We start from the raw sequence: 22,377 nt of genomic DNA on the forward strand, positions 1-22,377 counted from the left end.
CTGCGCTCCATGCACCAATATGTTGAGATACCACTACTGCATGATTAAGATACAGGTGCAGCCACAGAGATGTAGGAGGCGAGATTAAATGCTAGCTTCCTCCCTGGCAGATAATTCACAGTGACTAGAGACAGGGTCAGCTTGGGCTGTTGGGCTAACGCTATGGGCCAGGTATACTGGTGGTGACCTCGCACGCTCATCTGGAGGTGAAACGTGATGAAAGCTAACCAAGCGGAGGAAAACTGTTCCAGATGGCAAGATCTGCTCGAGAGAACACTCGCCTGTCAACTGCATTAGGAAAAGGCGAGGGGACAGAAAATCTGCTGCCAAAAAATTATGGGTAACAGGCAGAAAAAAGGAAGAGAAGATCCAGAGGTATGAGGAAAGGGCAATGCTTCAAAGATCTGAATGAGATCAGGTGGGATTTTTCCTGCTCAGGTTCTGCAGTAGTGAGAAGCAGATTTAATCTCAGTCAGGGTCATGCCCTATCAAGGCAACCTCCACTTTAGAAGTTGTTACGTCTTCCCCCTCCCCTGTGTAACAAACAGTCCCTCCTTGTACAGCACTGGCCTTCCTCTCCAAGCGCCAGGAGCAAGGGCACCTATGAAGCCATGGTGTACCTCCCCAGCAGAGCCAACACTGTGGGGATGCGCAGAAGAGAAAACAGAACAGAGCTGAATCAAAAAATGTGCCTCCTGACCCACCTGATAGCATGCAGAGTGAGTAAATGCCAGCCTTCTCATATGAGAACAAGGTTAAATACTCACCCACACCACTGGGCACAACTACAGCAATAAAGTTACTGACAGAGAAGCGACAATGTCTTTCCCCCACCCTCCCGAAAGAACCGAAGGAACCTTTTGATCCTAGGACATACACTGCTTTCTTTGATTTCGTTCCTGTTCTGTACTTGAAATAAAAGACAGTTCTCCCAAATCACCCCCCCCCAATCCCACTGCTTATCATAGAATCATTAAGGTTGGAAGAGACCTCTAGGATCATCGAGTCCAACCGTCAACCCAACACCACTATGTCCACTAAACCATGTCCCTAAGCGCCTCATCTGCACGTCTTTTAAATACCTCCAGGGATGGGGACTCCACCACTGCCCTGGGCAGCCTGTTCCAATGTTTCACCACTCTTTCAGTAAAGACATTTTTCCTCACATCCAATCTAAACCTCCCCTGCCGCAACTTGAGGCCATCTCCTCTCGTCCTATCGCTTGTTACTTGGGAGAAGAGACCGACACCCACCTCGCTACAACCTCCTTGCAGGTAGTTGTAGAGAGCAATGAGGTCTCCCCTCAGCCTCCTTTTCTCCAGGCTAAACAACCCCAGTTCCCTCAGCCGCTCCTCTTAAGACTCATAAGCTTAAACGCTCCTCATAAGACTTATTATGTTTTTTTTCCACACTTAGTTATGACTGCACTCCACTCTATTTCATGAAAATCACTGGCTAAGTGCAGTTTTCTTTCTCTGCTGCCCTAAGCATCTGGCCATTTGCATTTATGAAATAGCTATAAAATAGCGTAACAACCTGGGTAGCGTGGCATGTTCTGCTTGCTGTACACCACCATTCATAACGTAAAGCAAGGGGGAGCACAGAATTCCAAATTCCCAAAGCCAAATCAGTTGGATCTGTGCATATCCCGTCATAAACAAACTTTATGAAAGGAGGTAAGATTCCAAAATTAATCAGTGCATAACAAAATGAAGCCTCTTTTTGTAGCACACAGGGTGCAAGAACATAAAATTTGTCCTCGAGGGATAAAATTCTTTCCTTGTGTAGCTCCCCACACTCCATCAGTCTTGCTGGACCTAATTCTAATTTAAGACTGAAGTTCCTACTGTTGCAAACAGGAGTTAAGCCCACTGTTCAAACAGACGCCTCTGTAGCTGTATAGTATATTTTAAAATGGTGCCATTTCTCTGGAGGTGCTAAAGCTAATTTCCAGAGATACTGTTAAGTATGATGCCATCTGTAACAGTGCAGTCCTTGGCCAGTGAGCCCTACTTTTTCAATATGTTACAGGAAAAAGTTTCTAAGGTGTCAGTGTCTCTCCCATATTCCTTTCACTTGTTCCTTGGGTGCCATTTGAGATTATTTCAAAGAGGTACGCGTTTCGTTTGCATAAGGCACTGCTGCTTCTTTGGAGAGTTGAGCTAAAATCAAAGCCTAGTAGACTTGGACACCACCACATGAAATATGGATTCCATTATCTTTCCCGTTTTAATTTGCTAAAAGGGCATTATCAGTATCTTAACGCTCTTCAAGCCTTGTAGCTCACAAGTACAAAACATGTAACACATCATGTAATACTATTATAAACATATGAGGATTTAGAATGACTTCATAGCATCTGCTTTTCGGTGGGATTTCATGACTTCGTATTTTTTGGCATTCCTACCATGGAAAATAAAAATGAAAACGGCACTTCAAAATATTCCATTAAAAATATCCAGTTTCTCCTCCAGCTTCACAGAGGATTTATTTTTTTTAATTTCTTTTTATTTTCTGGATATGGAAAAGAGTTCTAAAAATTATTTTATTTGATTTAATGCTGAGTGTGTTTCAGTTCAGTACTGTAACATGAGTTAATTAAACTAAACAAAGGCCGCATTGTCAACACTTTCAGCAAGAACAAAGAGATGATATTTTTAAATGAAATAAAAATTGCCAATTCATAATAGTATTTCTATTCTGCTTACTGAAAATGAAATGAAGAAAGCAATCAAATACACACAATAAACCTTAAACGCTATCATTGTTAAAGTATTCCCTTTTCTTGTTTCTTTTTTTCTTTCCTTTTGGCTTTTTGTCTTGTACCCTACCATCAAGCCTGACAACATAAAGTGACTGTGACAGCAGGTAAAATGTTTAAGCTGAAAAATTCCTCACATTTTCTACTTTGTATTAGAAAAGCACACAGAAAAAAATATATCGTTTGTCATTGAAAGAGATGAAAAATAATTAAAACTTAAAATTGATCTTGCACCACCTATTCTTTACATACATTCAGGCTAGAATGTGATATATGGAGAGTAATGAAAAGAAACTGATTCCTTCTGTGGCAGGAAAAAAATACGACTTTTTTCCCCCCAGGAGATTGAAATCAATATCTGGAGCAGACTACTGACAGTGTAATAACCACCCCGTCTTGCCAATGCACAGTACTGCTCAGCATGGCCCAAGTAGCACCCTTAGGGAAGGCCTGCAGGGGGTCTGCATCCCATTTGCCGCCTCTCTCAGAGCCAAGGAGGAACATCATTTTGGGCAGCGTACGCTGCCTGATGTGGTATGACTTCTGCACCAGCCCGTGCTTAGATGAACGAACCTCATCACCCCCATGGTCCTGCTGGTACATACCACTGGTCATGACAGCCCGCAAGGGGACATGGATCAGCAAAGCTGGTCCACAGAAGCGACGCTCCCTCCTAAAAATCTTGCTGATCCTTTGCCATCAGTGAAGCAATTGCTGATGGCAACTACCCTTTGCTGATAGAAGAGCCTGGAGACCTCCCAGTTCAGAACTGACAAAGCCATCACAAACATAACCACAGACACTGGGACCAAAAAACCTACTCCTCTTCCACAAGCTGCAACATCCAAGTGGAGCACAGAACATGCTTGCACAGAGTCACTCACAGGCAGGTCAGCCTCACCTGTCTTCAGCTTTTAACAGAGCTACCCCAATTCCATACCTATGCAGGACATTTTAAGTACGTTCATGAAATTCAACATACCGTTTGCAAACTTGGAAAAAAATGCCGCCTCCCCTTCCAAAAGTAATCTTTTGCTGGGCTAAAAGGTTTCTTCTCCCTGCCTACAGTTATGGCCTTTGCTACTTCCACAAGGCATAGAAATTACCTGGATATACTTCTCTGCCATCAGATGCTATGATGCCTTCAGAAGAGCAAAGTGCTTTGCACTGGGAGATATAGACCAAACAGCCCTTGGACCACCACAGATTGACCACAGCAGGCTGGCAAGCAGAAATCTGGTCGCAAAAGCTCCTCATCTGGCTCATATTGCAACTGCAAAGTTCACTTGAGTTTCATGAAGTTCTCGAGCAAATAAAGGCATGTAAAGTGAGGCTTCTTAAAACCTAAAGGTATCCCCTGGACAAAGGCACATTTTGGCTTCCAGGGATAATCTTGTTACTGCATACCTCCAAGTACTTCCAGCTACTTGCTTTGCAACAGTCCACCTCTCTGCGTAGCTTAGAGCTTTAGACATGCGAGTTTAAATACCCATTTGCAATTTTCTGGTTCCACAGCACTTCCAGCAATTCTGCAAAAGGTCTAAAGGTGCACCTTTTTTTTCTTTGCCAAATATCAGTGCCAGTCAGAAGCAGCTTTTAGAGATATATTTCATATTTAGGGCCAGACTATTCTGTAACAGCCCCCAAAATGTCATCTGATCCATTCAGAATGGGTTGTTATCAAAGACCAAACACACTGTATCTGATTCGGGATATTTATTCCTTTCTTCTTTGGGCAACTGAGTAAAAGAAGTTGGAGCCTTTAAACTAGATCTTCAGAAGCCACAACACTCCAAAATATCTTTGTATTCTTTTCTTTCCAAACAAAAAGAAAATATCTTTTTAAAGATATATAAGGAATATTTTTAAAATATCTTTTTTTCCAAAATGTCTCATGCATCTCCACTTTTAACTGAAGTTTGTTTAAGAAATAAAAGATAGTTACAGTTGCCATAACTCAAGAATAAAGATGTCAGATTTGTCCGAAAAGATCTTTCTCAAGCAGTATTTTGTTTCTTTATAGCCACAATGTTGTATCAAAGTCAGTCATTATTTTGACATTATTTATGACTGTACCAATGCATGTAAAATCCTATAAATGCCTGAGACTGAAACTATAACAAATGGAGAGCTCTTTTCCTCCAGGTCTTGGAATATTTAATTCTCTCCAAGATTATGCCATAAAATTATCTCTCTTGCTAAAGTACAGATGGCTAAATGACCTGAAAATCCAGCTGTTTAAGTGAAGAATGGACGAAATGATGGCTACAGAGTTACATAGCTATTCATGTAACAAAGACTGTTGAGAGAAACTGGGCTTAGCTAGAACAGAAACTAGGCAGAATTCAAATTTACAGTAAACAGGCACTGACCAGAAGACCGGCAAAAGAAATCATGTATACTGCAAATGATTTAAACTGTGAAACCTCCCCCAGGCCATTCCCAAGCCTGCCTTAACTTTGCATGGTTCATACAGAAAAAAAGATGGTTAACACAGTTCCCTAAACAAGGCTAAGATGCAACTGCACATTGTAAGGGCTGTGTCCTGCTCTTAAGCTAAATCCCTGGACACTTTACTATCCTTTTTATAGGCATAAATTATGGCATTTTGCTCCTTGATTGTGCTTCAGCAACAACCTGCTTCTGCATTTCTGGACTTGTCAAACGGAAAATAAATGTGTCCTTTGCCCAGGGAGGATGCTACCCAACCACTCTAAATTTGTTTCTTGGGTGGCGAAACATCCCAGGTCAAGCTCGAATCATGTTCTAAACAGCACAATAAAACAAAATATTTTAGCCCAAATACAGAAGAGAGGCAACAGAGAAATAACGGCTACTTCTGTTCATATTCCAGTGCTCTGACAGAAATCCTATCCTCCAAAGAGCTAAGCAACTTCCAAAGGTGATCAGTATGGGTAATCATCGTAGCTAATGTCTTGATGAAGGGAGATAGAAAGAGGTGGGAAATAAGAAAATAGAGGGGAGAGCAGGCTCCGAGGAGGAAATTGCTACATATGCACACAAATAAACGTGAGTTTTATTTCCGTGTGCTGCAAATTGTGTTGTGGAAAAACTGTGCTGATTAAAACTACAACTAAATGCTGAATGCATGGTCATTACAACATGACAGGACTATTTCCAAGCATACATATAAAGGGACTGCCGAATGGGCTATTAAAAGCATGTACACTTACCTAGTCAGCAAATAGGTCAATGATCACCACTTACTCTGCTTTTTAATAAAGGGATTTGAGAATATTCCCTAATCTTATAAGAAACACAGATTTTCATTATTCTTTTGTGAACTAGAATGAGTGCATTATGGTAGCTGGAAAAAAAATTAAAAAGGCACCTTAGTTTGTCTTTTTTCTTCAGTTGCTCCCTAGCAATATATAACTTTAAGTTACGGTAGGAAAAAAGGGAATAAATTGGCACATGCTATATTTTATTACTGATTTTGGAAAAAGCAACAGCAGGTTTTCATGAAACACACACAGTGCTTTACATTGTTAAATTCTTCAGGGTAATCTGGCCTGTTTCTTACTGCTGGCAATGGGAAACAGTAATGAGATTGCCAAGACTTTGATTCTTCGTTCCTCTGGGCTCCTGGCGCCCCAGAACCTCGAAAGTGCCAGGATCCGTGACTCCTTGGTAATAGGCACTACGGCGTGACCCTGGAGCTGTGAAGTCAAATGAGCTATACAGAAAGGACCCTGCAAGCCCTAAAATCCCCCAAAACTCATAGATGAGCTGGTAGTAAAACTTGCACAACTAGATCAGAAGCTTACCTACAGTTTGTCAAACGTTTGCAAAAACTGAGACACATCTCAAACCCAGAAAGAAACAGTCATTTTTCCACAGAAAACCAGATCACTGAAAAAATTCCTAGCACGCTTCAAAACCACAATCAGTAACTAAGCAGAAATCTAGCTTTAGGTTGGAAAAGGGACTTTGATCTTTGTTGGTCATTTAGTGACTTCCACAGTGTCCCCACCTGTGCTGGGGACAGCACAGGTCACAGATGACTCCCATTAATCTAATGGCTCCCGGTGAGAGAGAGAGAGGCAGCTATGTGCTGCCCTTTGCTCCAGGATGAGCTTGGTAACACCAAAAAAGTATCAGATGTAGAACAGAAAGACCAGGTAGTTTGCAGTTTAACCACTTAAGATCCGTGTATTTCTATTTAATGGGAGTAGCAATCCCATGTTAGCTTTTTATCACGTGTTCTTAGAGAAAAATATGCCATTTCATCGTATGTCAAATGTACTGCGGATGCTGCTGGAAAACTATTTAACTGAATTAGTTTATGAGGTAGCACTTGGGTTACATAAAATAACGTTACATATTAAATCTCTGTTTTATGCAAGGTAATCTCTTTCCATTAAGAGGAGTCTGTCTTTGGGGAATGTATCTTATTTTATCAGCCTGAACTTCAGCTGATTTTTTTTTTTACCTCTTTTTGTCCAGATCCACCTTGCTTTGTGGCACGCTTCCAAAAATCACACGGCAGAGTATGTGCCCACCAGAATGGGAAGCATCTAGCAAGATGAGCGCCAAGTGTGCTTTACATGTTCTTATACCCAGAAGAATGAAACAAAGCAAGGGAAAGCCTTAATTTCCTTCCCTTCTCAAAACCCTGAAAAAGCACCCATTTATTTTCCCTGACCCAAAGACAGTATGTTCGGAAGAAGCTAAACAGAATATCTATGCAGTTACCCAAGTTCTGTTATCCTGCATGTAGACTCAACACATCATCTCCTCTTATCAAGGAACTGGCCGAAAACTCACTTAAATCAATGAGAGTCCTTCTATGAACTTCAACCAGCTTTGGATTAGACGAACCTTGTACAGGAGCAATACCTGAGCCCCCAGGTAGGAACACGTTCCAAAATGTTTGGAAAGAACCTTTCACTTACTTAGTACTTGAACCTTTTAAATCAGGGGCAGGAAAAGGGAAAGTGCCAAGAACAACCCTTTTCTGACATTATCTTCGTTTCCTTAATGTTGCATATTTTAATAGTAGGTAGAACAGATGGTAAAATATAATCTCTCCACTGAGAACTAAATGACAGTGACTAGCTGTAGGGGACACTAAAGTATTAAAGAGAAGGAAATGTACAAATAATGAAAGTACATTTTGTCCAACTTGCTTTTGATGAGGCATAAAATAAAATGTAAATAATTTCTATTAGGAGGAAATTAACGTAACGACTTTGATATTTGCAATCAGCTTGTATTATATAACCTGGATTTGCAACTGAGGTAGCGCAATACCATTTACCTGGATTTGAAGTAAGGATTATATCAATTCTATTTTCACCATCAGTTATAAAGCACAAACCCGATACCATTAACATGACTGATAATAAAGAGATGTGATTAGTCTCAACTTGAACAGGCAATTAAAAAAAAAAAAAAAGGAGAGGAAATGTTGTTTAGCTGTATATGAACAAAGAGGTTCTATTAACCTGGGTTTGCAGTGAAGAAAACTGTCAATATTGCTAACACAGGTTTGCAATTAAGTTGGTATCAATCTGGCTGGGAAAATGAGTTCATAATTAGGACAACACAGTTAGGATTGACCTGAATTTTCAATAAAAATCATGTCTGCATTTTAATTTGGAACAGCAAAATTCATCCCTGCGCTCTACAAATGACCATATAATTATTAACTTGCAGTTACTTTACAATTAGAGAATTATTTACACAATATGTTATTTTTTATATAACCATGTGCCTGTTACAAACAGTGAGCTGAATGTAGGGTTCCCAGAAGTGTCCAACACTTAAAATGAAACTTCTACATTTCTTTGCAAAAGCATTCCTAAGGATTTAAATACTTTACTCCCAGAAAAAACTACTGCTTCAGCAAGACTCTGTGTTCCTGCTCCAAATATTGGTTTCTTTATTAGAATTACTAGTTTTAGTTAACTACTAGTTAAATCTCTATTAATGACCTCATATGCTGGTTTTGGCTGGGGTGGAGTTAATTTTCCTTATAGTAGCTAGCATGGGGCTGTGTTTTGGATTGGTGCTGAAAACAGTGTTGATAATACAGGGGTGTTTTTGTTACTGCTGAGCAGTGCTGACACAGAGTCAAGGCCTTTCCTGCTTCTCACTCCACCCCACCAGCGAGGAGGCTGGGGGTGCACAAGCAGTTGGGAGGGGACACAGCTGGGACAGCTGACCCCAGCTGACCAAAGGGATATTCCACACCACATGACGTCATGCTCGGCATATAAAGCTGGGGGAAGAAGAAGGAAGGGGAAGATGTTCGGAGTGATGGCGTTTGTCTTCCCAAGTCACCGTTACGCGTGATGGAGCCCTGCTTTCCTGGAGATGGCTGAACACCTGCCTGCCGATGGGAAGCAGTGAATGAATTCCTTGTTTTGCTCTGCTTGCGTGCGCGGCTTTTGCTTTACCTATTAAACTGTCTTTATCTCAACCCACGAGTTTTCTCACTTTTACTCTTCCGATTCTCTCCCCCATCCCACCGGGGGGGGGAGTGAGCAAGCGGTTGTGTGGGGCTTAGCTGCTGGCTGGGGTTAAACCACGAGACCTCACAAATAATTATCATACCCATTTATTGTAAATACTCTCGATGCTTCTAGCCAACATGATCAAGAGGGTACTTAAATGGACATAAATTGGTTGTTTAATCAGCCTTATGCACTTTAATGCAGAAAACCAACAATGAGAAGAGTATTTATTTTAAAGTAACTTTAGAACCTGAGTGTGCACTTCTTTGCACTTATTGTCCTATGTAAATCCAAGTCCAATATATCAAAACAACACTCAAGAATAGGCAAAAAAGGATTTTTCTTAGGAAAAAAAACACCCCACGTTTTTATGTGCTCTTTCCACGTTTCCTCACAATAGAAAAGGAGAACATGAGCCCAGCAGCATTCTCCATCTCAATCTATTTTATAAGGAGCCTCACCTCCTTCTTCTTTTCCTTCTTCTTCTTTTTCCTCTGCACCATGAATCAAAGGTATCTCAACTTCTGTTGTGTCTTCTTGGTTCAACAATGCCTCTGAATAAATTTGATAAAAAGAAGATGAACAGTAAGGCTTTTCAGAACAGACATAAAAGGATTAACATACGCTAGAGAGATTACCATTAAAAAACACTGGCAGAGGAAAAGGATCCTTTTCCCCAAGAATACAGATACAAAAGCTGTCTCAGGGAAATCCAAGGGGCTATAGTTGAGAACAAGGCCTTGATCCTCCAAGATGCTGCGCTTTCTGGGATTTAGCACAAAAACCCCATGTGCCTAGCTCCAAGCATGGGCCTTCACTGGGACTCATCGCAAGCCCACAGACACATGTACTCAAGTGTTTTGCTGGACTGGGGACAGAGCATTCAGTGCTCCAAACGTACAAGGCTGAAGCGCTTGTCGTCAGGAATAAGAAATGCAATGTTCACTTCTTTCTCTAACAGTTGCAGTCATTAAAAAGTCGGCTTTTATCACCAAGAATCCAGATACTCCCCTGCTCAGGGTTGAATTTAGAGTTACCATAAGAAGATCCAGCTCCACAGCTTTAGCTTAGTAGGTATGGAGAAAGAAAGGGAACTTAAACACTACTGATAATATCTGAGCAATAACTAGTGTTTTTGCCTGTTAATCTTGCTCTTTGGTTTCAAGACATGTGCAGTACCTTCTATTTCCATGCAGGAGCTTTGGGAATCTGCCCCAGTTTTCATCTCCTCCTCTGCAGAAACACCCTGTTGTCCTGTTAACGTGACAAATTGAAAATGACATCAGCACGACGGCTGCGTGCAGGCAATGGCAAGTCCGTCAAAACAGGACACGAACCTAACATATAGCACGGTCCTGTTCAGCCAAGTACTGCTTTTTTTTTTTCTGTTAAACAATGTTGGAATTATTGTATATATGAAAATATCGCTTAAACTCTAAGCATTAAGTATGTTAAATGGCTGGTCAAAACTGACCCAGAAACAACTTTTTTTTTTTTCTTCTTTTGTAGCTCAGCCTTGACACACTGATTCTCACAGGAGCTGTTGTAAAGCGCTCACACTTGACAGTTGACTTAGCAGAAGGTACAGAATCACCCCACAGGCTTTTAGAACAACAACAACAACAAAAAGGACAACAATAACAATGCTCTGCACCCAGGATCAATATGGTTAAAACCCCACATATTTGGAGACGTGTGTCTTTTCCAGCAACACCAGAGATTACCGCACCACAACTGGTTGGCACACAACCTCTGCTAGCTGACAGCGTTTTCTTAAGACAGCAGAGGTCAGGCTGAAAACCACTGGATGCTGAAACTGGAAGAACTAAGGTTCCCAACTGGTTCATTATCTCTGTCTTAAAGAATTTTGATACAAAACTTTACCTTCAGCTCGATCTTGTTCACATCCCACGGGATGCACTGGGTCACTCTCCCATGTGCCTTTGGAATCTTTCAGGGAGTCTGAGGAAACAGCAAACAAACAAACAAACAAACATCCTGGAGCAGTTTTTCGTGCTGGAAAAGTCTGGTAGTTACTTCAGACACAGCTAGCCCTTAGGTGCTAGCTTCATATCTGGTGTTCTGATATGCTGACAGATTTTCTATCTGTTTAACTACAGACTTATATACTACAAAAGTATACTCATGGGTTTCAATTATTCAGATTGAATTCAAAATCTGTACACTTACTGAGCAGTTTTTTGCCTGTAGTACAAACGTTAAACAAGGAGCTGGCAAGAAAGGACGCGTAAGAATAATCAGCAGCGCTACTGAGAATTTCATTTCTAATGAACAGAGTGGCACAAAGCTACGAGAAACAGCACAAACCACCTACTTGATAAATAGTGATTTCTTACTTATTTAGAGCAACACCAGCACTTTTCGTGGTTGGACCTCCACAAGCTTGACAAACATTAAGTCCTATAAATCTCAGTGCAAATCCTAGCCTCATTTCACTTGATGACAGAACTTCCAAGGTCGTTATCGTGGCCAAGACTGCTTTTCCTTTTGGGGGAGACCAGCAAAATGAACTGCCCAAAGCCGTGTCCTGAACCAGTGGCACAGTGAGGTTTAAATTAGATGACGAGTCCAATTACTATGCTATCTGCAAGTCTTCATAAACACAGGGCATTATTTTGTTGTGTCAAATGACATTTTCTGACAACAGCCACTCCTTAGTTTTTGCGTGGGAATGGAGAAATGCATCATTCCACCGCAGTCAGGAAATCACAGCAACACAGCCACCCGTTTTCGCTCTGCTCATCCACATAACACACAGCTTTCACCGGATAAAAAGCTCTCTTTGAGCCTTGTTAAAAAACACCGCTGATATAATTGGACATTTCTGCAAACTACAGGGGTAAGTACACTTGAGGTCATAACAACCGTAACAGATAATCACTATTTGTGTTCCAGAGTGAAACACTTTCTAAAATGCTGCTAGATGGAAAACTTAAGTAACAGTGCCAAAAGATCTATGGTGCATGATAATACATTATGCTATGACAGTCTTGTTAGGGCTCTACTTCTGGAAGATCTCTTTCTACAATATAGCAGAGCAAATCTTACAATATACCAAAGGATGCCTCTGTAATGCTCTGTTCCTGAAACTTGCCAAGAATAATCTCTGATGGGTAAGTGAGAAAGCTGGGTTGTTAACATCTGATCCAAACTTAATAATCTGTAGAAAAGGTATGCACTGAAAGTGTGTGGCTTTAATTAACTGCAAATAATCCCCCAAGGCAAATATTTAATTACCTGCACAGCTTCTTACTTCTTTCATGGCATGACAATAAGTTTATAAATCCAAGTTTGAAAGCAGAATATCTCACTGATGTACAATTTGCTAAAATTTGCCCTTGCTGCACTTTTTTTCACCCTACTGTGGACTTAAAACACTACTCACTGCTATCAGCTGGACCACTGTGCTGGCCTAGGATGCCACACTGTGCTATGAGTTACAAGGGATTACCCTATCAGCCTGAATCAGAGCAAAAATAAATTAGAATTTCATCAAATTCTGAGTTTAATCAAAAAGCGAGTTGAAGGACCTCTTGGTGTAAATGGGAACGGCACTAAAAATCTGTAGGGAATTTTTCAAGCAAACTTTAAACCCATTCAGTGAAATTCTGGCTTGGCTGAAGCTTTTGACGAAGCTTTCAGGATATCAAACAAGCCAAGATTTGTACCACCTGTAGCCCCATACCCTAAATTAATATAATCTTTTTCTGTATGATTTAGTTGCATGTTTGTAAAAGGAACTGTACTGACAAAGGTGGAATCAGGGGTCCTCTGCCTTAAGTACCATGCAGCCAGGGCCCAAACACAGCCCTTCGAACAGCCAAAAGTGATGATAAAGTGTGGTATTACCTGCTATGGGCAGGAGAGATGCACGCAGCTCTGTCCCATCAAACCCTTAGAGCTATCTTATCCTACACCTATTGCACAGTACTTCATACTCCCAGACCTGTGCCTTTAATCTCAGTTCACAGGTGCCACCTTTTCTCCTGGAATGAGGAATGACTCCAATTTCATGCAAAAATCAATCCCCAGCATCAGAGGAACAATTACGCGCTTTGGTCAATAATAACAAATGGAGTTTAAGGAGGCCCGTGCTTGGCTGATGTATGTGCCCCATCACGCTGCTGTTTGTCGCGGAGCATCACGTAGCTTTTGGCAAACTACGGTTATTGCACAGTGTGGGGAGTTGTTGCTACTCCCACCCTTTGGCACAGCTGGCAGTTTGACCCTGCAGCTGTGCTGAGCGCCAGCGTTAGGCGCCACAGCTAGAGACCACCTATGCTATTTGGCACATCTTCACACATTCCCATAGCTGGCTCTGCACAGTTTATTCTTACGGGATTGTAATTTTGTGTTAAACTTTCATTTTGGTCATAAACAGTTTTCTAATCATTCCAGGGTACAAGAAAACAATTTAAAAATTGCACAGGAATCCAAATTATCCCAGGCAATATACAATGATAATTTTGCACAAGTTATTTTTTATAAAGTGTGTTTCTGAAAAGAGCAGAACATGGACAGGAGTTACTGCCTAGCTGTAAGAGTCTGCAGTTCTTATGTCAGCAGGAGAAATCAGTCATTGCATTAGGATGCAGATTATGAGTTTCAAAATCTTTAAGGTCAAGACCATACCAAAGATTTCTTCTTTTCAAATGCAAATATTAGATCAAATATTCAAGCCAAAAGGTCCAAAGATAGATTTACTTTTAGGATTAACAAGAATAAAATAAAGCAAAGGAATAAACCCAGATTTATTAAGAAAATCTGAGCCAAGCAAGAGTAAAAGTGTAAGACCAAATGCACAGGTCAATAAAAGCTGTTCCCAAATTGCATACGAGGCAAGAGTGCCACCTCCATTTCAGTTGCAAGCAGCGGTGGGAATCCCACAAATGCTGATGACATACTAGTTTCTGCGTGCAGGTTTTCAGTAGGGTAGTGGTATTCCTTGGGCTCAGCTGGTCCTCTCTGCTCGCTTAGCCCTTTAGAGCCTTATGCAACTGGGCATAAGCCAGTACCATAGTCCTAAACGATTCCAGGGTCTACAAAAGCTCTGGCCATCCCTACAGCCTTCAGTCATTTCTAATTGGCTAGGGAACTAACTCTGATTTTTTAAACGGCACAAAGCAGTGTTAGTCTTCTCCTAACACAGCTACTTATCTGTTAAGTCGTACCAGAGAATTCAAGTCAGGATATCATTTCGCAGCACAGTATACTTAGTTTTTTGATAACACACGCTGAGCACTATTTACCTTGGGCAACCACAAATTGTGACTGTAAGGGTTAACATTCCTCCAGGCAGGACTGAAAATAATCAGTTTCTGATACTACACTGGAGCACAGTTCCTAATGTCATCATTGATCACACATGAATGAACCGAACATGACATTTAATGACACAAATGAACCAAAAATAGGCCACTTTTATCTACTGCACATCAAGCATTGAAGTGCTCATTGAAGTCTGAGCATCCCTTAGTTCCTTCAAACCTGCTTTTACTTGGTGGCAGCAGTGGCAGCGTCCAGTTCAGGAGCGCTTGGCTCTGCACCGCTCCATTGTATTGAAACAACCGTCTCCTGGGGCTGCATGGATGAATGCACCTGGGAATTAGCCCCAACCTTTAACAACCCGTGAAGAAAATATTTGGACTTTAAGTAAGCCGATCAGAATAATCACCAAGTATATTCCCTGTTGCAATATATCAACTGTATGTTGAATTCAGCTCCAAGAAAACCGTGTAGCTTGCGATAAACTATCAATCCTACCCTTCCTGCCAATAATCGGACACCATTTTGTCTACATACCTAAAAAACATACATAAACATACAAAACATACATACATACAAAAAACATACATAAACCCCCATGCTTTTCCATGCCATTCTTCTTTTTTTTTTTTTTTGACTGTATAAAGCAACGCTGCTCAAACAAAATTTTGCAAATGCTAAGGAAGAGGAGAAATGGTAAGATCTGAATGTTAAGTGGTTTTAATGATCTTTTAAAATTCACTTCCCCAGCTACTCTCTGTATGGCTTATTTACTGAGTTGTTTCTAATGTGCAACACACCTGGGTCCCGCATACAGCATAGATAAATCATCATGTTTTAGGGAGCTGTAAGAAGATTAAAGAGGGAAAAAGCTGGTCATTATGAAAGAAACAGGTTCAGTGCATTTTATTTTTTAAGCATGATACTGTGAGAAATGACTGGAATATTTCCAGAGTGAAAGAAATCAAGCAGGCGTCTAAAATTACAGGTAATGGTGTGCACGGAGGCTGCCACATGATTAGGGTATTCTTTTGCCTCATAAACTGAGGAAAATGTGTTAAAATGAAGTACTATAAAATGGTGATTTATGAGAAGTTAGGGAGATATTCTTGAGCTTTGACTTTAAAACGTTATTTTTATATCCACCAAGATTTCATTTTAATCTATCTTTATGACAGATTAGATTTATCGGAGCCCAAGTTTATATGGCTTGGTAAAACAGACCTTTTTAGGTGCAACAACCTGTAGAGGTATTTTTGCAAGTGTTCGGGTAACAGACCAGGCAGTTCATCTCTGCAGGTGGGGTCCGCCGAGTAATGCTCCCACCCGCTCGTGCTTCGAGCTGACAGAAGGGCATCTCCTCTAACCTCACCTTCTGTCCACAAGACAAATTTCAGGTGCAGCTCGTATGATAACCGTGGGCATCCTGCTGCTGCTGTCAGGGGCAAGGCCTGTTGTACAGGGCACTGAGAAAGGAAAAAAAGCTGAGAAAAACCTGGCCGCCTTGGTTAGACCCTTCCCAGGAGAAGATGCCGCACAGCTGAAGGCAAAGGTTGAGGAAGGGGAGATGGAAGGAGTAGGCGCTCACATCAGACTGACGGGAGCGCAGCTGGATGGCTCCAGGTCAGCTAATATTTAAAAGTAAGTAGGATCTAAATAAACCAGCTAAGTAGATTAGTGTCAGCTGTTGTGGCTGCCTGTACTGGCAAAGGGTAGAGCAGAAATCATAGAATCATAGAATAGTTTGGGTTGGAAGGGCCCTCTAAAGGTCATCTAGTCCAACCCCCCTGCTGTGGGCAGGGACATCTTCAACTAGATCAGGTTGCTCAGAGCCCTGTCCAACCTCACCTTGAATGTTTCCAGGGATGGGGCATCCACCACCTCTCAGGGCAACCTGTTCCAATGTTTCACCACCCTCAGCGTAAAAAATTTCTTCCTTATATCTAGTCTAAATCTACCCCCCTTTAGTTTAAAGCCATTCCCCCTTGTCCTGTCGCAACAGGCCCTGCTAGAAAGTCTGCCGCCACCTTTTTTATAAGCCCCCTTTAATCCCTCTTGAGTAGTTTATGGTCTGGACCCCATCTGGATGCTCAATGCTACAGACAGGTCAGATTAAAAGGAAAAGTGAATAACCCGCATTAGGTACAGCTCAAAGTGACCATTATGGAGGGTGCTAGGAGAATAGGCACTTGGTTGGATGGTGATGGTTATGTATCTGGTTTAAAAAAAACACCAACCACACCATTTAGCTTGTGTTCGCCAATTTGCTTTCATAGAAATCCTTCTAACCAAGGGAGAGAAAAACGTTATCACTGTAGCTGGCATGCAGAGCCACAGCTATGGTTGGGGGTATTGAAACTCTTCCATTAAAAAGGTTCTCTTTCAGTTACCTATAATTGAAATTTTTCAGGCTGAAATTTTCCAGGTCTAATCATAGCCCAAGGGTGAAGTAAAACATTTCATTGGTAGCTGCTGAGCACTCAGCACTTCTGAAAATCAGGTCATTCATTTAGATGTCTTAATATATACTTAAAAGCTGATTTTAAACACCTCTTTTTTAACATATTGGCATTTCAGTCAATCTTTTTCACCCAATTATCAATGTCTAATTTACGTCAATTTGCACAGCTGCCCTGCATTTGAAATGCTCTGTCTTTCAGTTTATCCCTTCTCAATCATTTATGTCTTTAAGACATCAAGATTTTTCCATGGTGAGAACTACAGCTGGCCAAACAGGAATTTTGTATCCATTATGTTTTACAGGCAGGATACTTACAGGCTTCTGGGTTGCACAAAGTGAGTTTTTAGGGCTAACCCCTAGCCAAGGCATATACCTAATTCTGTTTCTGACAACATAAGCCCTCCGGCTCACTGAATCTGACTCCATTTCAGAGAATGTAGAAAAACAGTGACTTGCTTTAAATGGCACTCCCACAGGGGCACAGACTTTGGTGAACACCTGGAAATACTTAATTGCTACTTTATTTTTAAAATTAATTAGCATATGATTTAATTTAGTTGACCTTCAATTGAAAATTCAGTTCTTATTAAGTGCTAATGAATTAAAATCAGCGTATTGTGCACAGAAACTTTGCCATGACTGCATAATGGGGAGTTCATTCTTCACCTGTACTAAATCCAGTTCCTTTTTTCATTTTTCTACCAGAAAGCCCTATCATTAAATCAGGTTAAATAGTAATTTGTAGGACAGGTAACTGAGATGAAGATGCAGAACGCTCACTCTCTCACACACGCACGGCTGTGCACGCACACGTACTCTTTTTTTAAAAAAAAAGGTTCAAACCAATCCACAGCTATATACAATACAGTCCGTTTAAAATGAGTTTGTAGTCCCAGCACAATCTTGTATGGACAGGCATACTAGACTGAGTGCAGACTGTCTGATACGTGCTTTATCTGCTGCATAAACATTAATGACTTTAATCACTTTGTTCTGCCCTTACACTTCATAAAGAGAAGCATCTCTAACTTGAAATACGCTGTGTATAAAGGATCTACTTCCATATGCACAGTAATGAAGCGCTACGAAGGTGCTGCCTAGAGATGTCAGCTCTCCCCCCAAGAGCTAGTAGTTATGAATGCAAGTTTTCAAGGGTAAAATTGCAACATTTCTTTGCGGTATTTCCAGACAGTGGAAATAGAAACTTGGCACAGACTGGAATAAGAGGATACCTCCACAGCATAACATCAAACATCTTGATATTCTTGGAATATGACTGTTCTGCTTTTTTTTTTCCTGAGGACAGACAGAGCACTCAAAAAATTCAGTCTGTTCAAAGGCCACATGCAAACCGGGCCCATGTGGACATTTTTTTCTGGACAGTGTCTCTTCTATTGTGAATAACAGAAGAGATATACTTTCACATTAATATCAGATTTGTAATCTCACATTAGGTTTTCATTTTAATCGGAGCCCCTCAAAACATGATTCCTGCACCGTTCCACGCACTTATCACAAAACATCCCCTTTCCTGTTCCCATCCTTCCCCTTTTGTTTTAAAAAAAATGATAAACTTGACTCAGGTAAGACAAAAACATACTAGAAATTCATGGTAGCAGAGATGCATGTGATCTGTTTTGAGTATCACCAGATTTTAGAACAATAAATAACTATTTCAATGTGTTTGCTGTATTCTAATCCCAGAAATGTGAGAAAAATAAGCAGAAAAACTATTAGTCAACTCTAATTGGAGTCAAAATACTTGTTTTGGTGCACTCACCAGAACTGACATTTGAAAGACTGCTATGCTTCCACAGTAGGCTTGGAAACCTATTCCAAGTGGTTTAAACTATGCATTTTGGGAATATGCAGCCTAGACTTACTTGCCACAAATCTCCTTTCACAGTAATTAGGTGGTATGACTGGAAAAACATAATTTCTTTAAATGCTTTACATCCAGTTCATTTAGTTGAAGATAAACTACAGAAATGAGTATGTTCCAGAACCTGGCAGGTTTTAGCTGTGTTAACTCAGTGGGCAAACAATTTGAAGGCTGAAATTTATTTCGGGAGCAGCAGGTGTTTTCAGAAATGCCAGGATTTTGTAAAAGTGCCATTTCCTAAGCGGTTGCAAGTTTTATGTAACACTAGCATTCATTTTAAAACAACTCAAAATCTAAAATCTGAAAAGTTGAAAATCCACTAACGGAAATAAGGATTAAAACCACGGACGGCCTGGTGGATGTGGCGGCCTGATCGTTCAAAATTCTTGGTTACATTTTAAAAACTAGCAAGCAAATCCCAAAACATGTTCTTTTCCCCACCATTCCTTTTTTCTACTTACACGACTTTACAAACAAAATATATGGAGGAGAGTCTGTCTTGTTCCTTTTTCCCTACCAGATGCTTTTTGTCTTACTTTTGAGGAGAGGTAGGACATCAAAGAGAAACTACCCTTTGGATTTCTCAGGGCACTCTCTCTTCTGCTAACCTCTCAAGAGAAGAGGGGAAAACACTGTACTCTTAGCATATTATAGGAAAAGTGAGACATATAGCACCAAGATGGCTACTTTCCTGCGAAGAGACAACTAATACAATGGGTCAAAAAACTGGAGTGGTTACACATTGAGATGGGCATTGAAAAACATATTAGAAGACACTGGCTTCATAGTCAGGAACAAGCACTCAAAGCAATACCAAAATGTTGGGATCTTCAGTAAGACTGCAAACAGCAAGCAAAAAAAAAAAAAATTCAAACCCAAAGCCTCACCGTGACCCTCATATTACGAAACATAAAAAACACATGCTGGGGGATCTTATAGATACAGTATACATAAACAGGCCAAATGTCATCAAAAAAAGATAAATGAATGGCAGGCAATCACCAACTACGCTGAGGCTGAATCTATCACTATTTTGCCTTCCACTAGCCTTGCCACGACCTTAATCTGTGAAGATATCAAAAGCAAAAGCCAGCGCTCCAGCAAGGGTTTGTGGCTTTTTTTCCCTGCAGGATCAATCAATCAGTTAAGAGATCACCTAAATCAACCTGCACAAGGCTTTGAACTCATAATGAGGTAAGTATGTGGGCTCTCTAGCATGTGTCTTTGGAAGAAAAGGGCAAGATCTCACACCCCGTCACACTTATCTAGAAAAATGAGAAGAGAGTCAAGCAGCAACGCTGAATTAAACATTAAATCTTTTAAAATAAATAAGTTAATGGATTTTAATAATTATGTTATCTCAGTAAAATCCATTAAAATTTTCTATTAGTCTTTCTTGAAGGCTGTACTGATGGACCGTATTTATTATAGATAGCATAACGCCTGTTTTGAATTACCAGTAGCGAACATTTTATAAATCATCCAGGCTTTTTCCTGACATACCCCGACATAAATGCCAAAAACCATAGACCGGCACAAGCAATTAATAGTGTGATATCATAAGAGTATCAAAAACAGTACGTCTGTGCACTGGTTCCTATCTGTAAACCAACAACTCCGCAGGAAAAATCTCAGCTTGAAACATTTAAATTAGATCATCTCTCTTGTTTCCTAAACTCCCTGTCATTTGGCCCCGTGACACTTTTAAATATTTATCACAAACTAAATGATCTGAATGCCCAGCACAGTCTGCACAAGACAAACATTACTTTCTCCCTCCCAATTATGACTTCATCTCCTCCTGTCTCCTCTTGATGTGTTTATAGCTATTGTGTTTTTCTTTTTCCCCATCAGGAGAGCACCAAATAGGGAGCTAATATTGCCAAGATAGATGTGCATGCTTAACTTTACGCCTGCGAGTCGCCCCAGCGAGCCCAAGCTTTGGGCTTATTTCTGATATGTCATGTATGATATTTTAGTATTACCTCTATAACAAGGGGACTTAGGAATTCACAGCATCTCTCCTACCAGCACAACAGCTGGTACCAAGTACTTATTACAAAGGCTTTTGTAAATGAAAATCCAAGCATTTACCTATTTCTGTATTGTTTAACTGTGATTTCGGCAATTTCCAGACAAAGGAAAATAAGGCTTTACAAAATGTCCTCTTGGGACTGGATATTTTGAAACACAATTTACAATCTGTACCTTTATCCTCACTCAGCTCTGTTTCTTCTGATGATGATAGGCTGGCTACAGCTGAAGGTTTTGTCTCATCTATAAGAACCAAGGAAATGAAAGAGAAGTTATTCATTAGATAGCAAACTGATGAACCACTTTACTGAAAAAAAGCGTTACGCCTTATTGAGGCAAGATACTAGACCTGAATTTGATTTACTGGGCTTCCATCCATTCACAGGCCATTACTGGTCTGATTGTCTTCCCTAAGCCAGGGGTAAACTTACATTACAATACTGCCAGATCAAGTCTATATTTCAATTTCTCATAATACAGAGAGAGGAACAGCTATCAGTTTCATGGGTAGGCTGGTAGTGCTATTTGCTTTGAGATTCCTTTTTTCATTTAATCCATCTATTTTGAGAAAAAACAATTAAGCCATTCTCAACTTTAATCATATCCATGAATCCCATTGGAATCAAAATGATTACATGCAAATGCTTTCCTGAAAATAGAAGCTTTCATGAATCAGGCCTGAAACTTAGCAAGTCCCTGAAAATCTGTGGCTTGGAGTTTTTTAATGGTAGAGCATGCAGATAAAACTACTGTAGTTAATAGATAAAACTAGTACCTGAATTTAATAGATTTTTTTAACTTTCACTGTCGCTTTTTCTTGGAAATTTTTATAGTTCTAAAACCTTTATAAGCCTTTGTTTTCATTTCTAGCCATTCATTTCTTTCAAAAAACTTGCCTCTGATGATTCTGACAAAATTTTTTTCCTAATATAGTCACCGAGTATTTTTAACTAGCTTGAAACCAGAGCTCTGAACCACCTGCCATTTTGTTTTTCCACGTGTTAACTGTGAAGTTCACTGACGATAGACTGGAGGCCAGACTTTAAAAAAACCACACAGTAATAGCTGAAAAATTTCAGGCCAGTCTTTGTACACTATAACTGGCTTTTTCACTACTGTATTATAAGAATATATAAATCTTTATGTAATGGACTGGATAAGGATACAGTGTCTATTTTTTCCCCTACATTTTCTTTCACAATATCGAAGTATACAATTTGTAATTTCTCACGCTCAGATAAAGGTTATGCCTTTTGGTTTAGAAAATACAAATAAGAACTTTAACATCTGATAGGATTGCTCCTTACAGTGATCAGTCATAGCGATTAGAAATGTTTTAGGCATACAACTGCGTATCTTAGAAAATCTGGTCATTTCCTACTGCCAAGAAAGGGCACAGAAGCAGCAATCTAAAAGTTCCTGATGATGTTTTGTCTCACAATGAGTAGAGTGGAAAGCAGCAGCAACTCATTAG

General features: G+C 40.3%; 1 protein-coding gene across 5 annotated transcripts in view; it reads right to left on the minus strand.

The window, feature by feature from the left end:
- MACROD2 (mono-ADP ribosylhydrolase 2) overlaps window positions 1-22,377 on the minus strand; it is a 913,271-nt gene that overhangs the window by 33,495 nt on the left and 857,399 nt on the right. For all 5 annotated transcript variants that reach the window (XM_076335066.1, XM_076335065.1, XM_076335063.1 and 2 more), the window contains 4 exons: window positions 21,078-21,146; window positions 11,125-11,202; window positions 10,420-10,494; window positions 9,702-9,794 (listed from right to left, as the gene is read on the minus strand). In XM_076335066.1, the coding sequence (XP_076191181.1) occupies window positions 9,702-9,794; window positions 10,420-10,494; window positions 11,125-11,202; window positions 21,078-21,146 (315 nt within the window). The remainder of the gene's footprint in view (window positions 1-9,701; window positions 9,795-10,419; window positions 10,495-11,124; window positions 11,203-21,077; window positions 21,147-22,377) is intronic.

Source organism: Aptenodytes patagonicus, chromosome 3, assembly GCF_965638725.1.
Source record: "Aptenodytes patagonicus chromosome 3, bAptPat1.pri.cur, whole genome shotgun sequence".
NCBI classification, from domain to species: domain Eukaryota; kingdom Metazoa; phylum Chordata; class Aves; order Sphenisciformes; family Spheniscidae; genus Aptenodytes; species Aptenodytes patagonicus.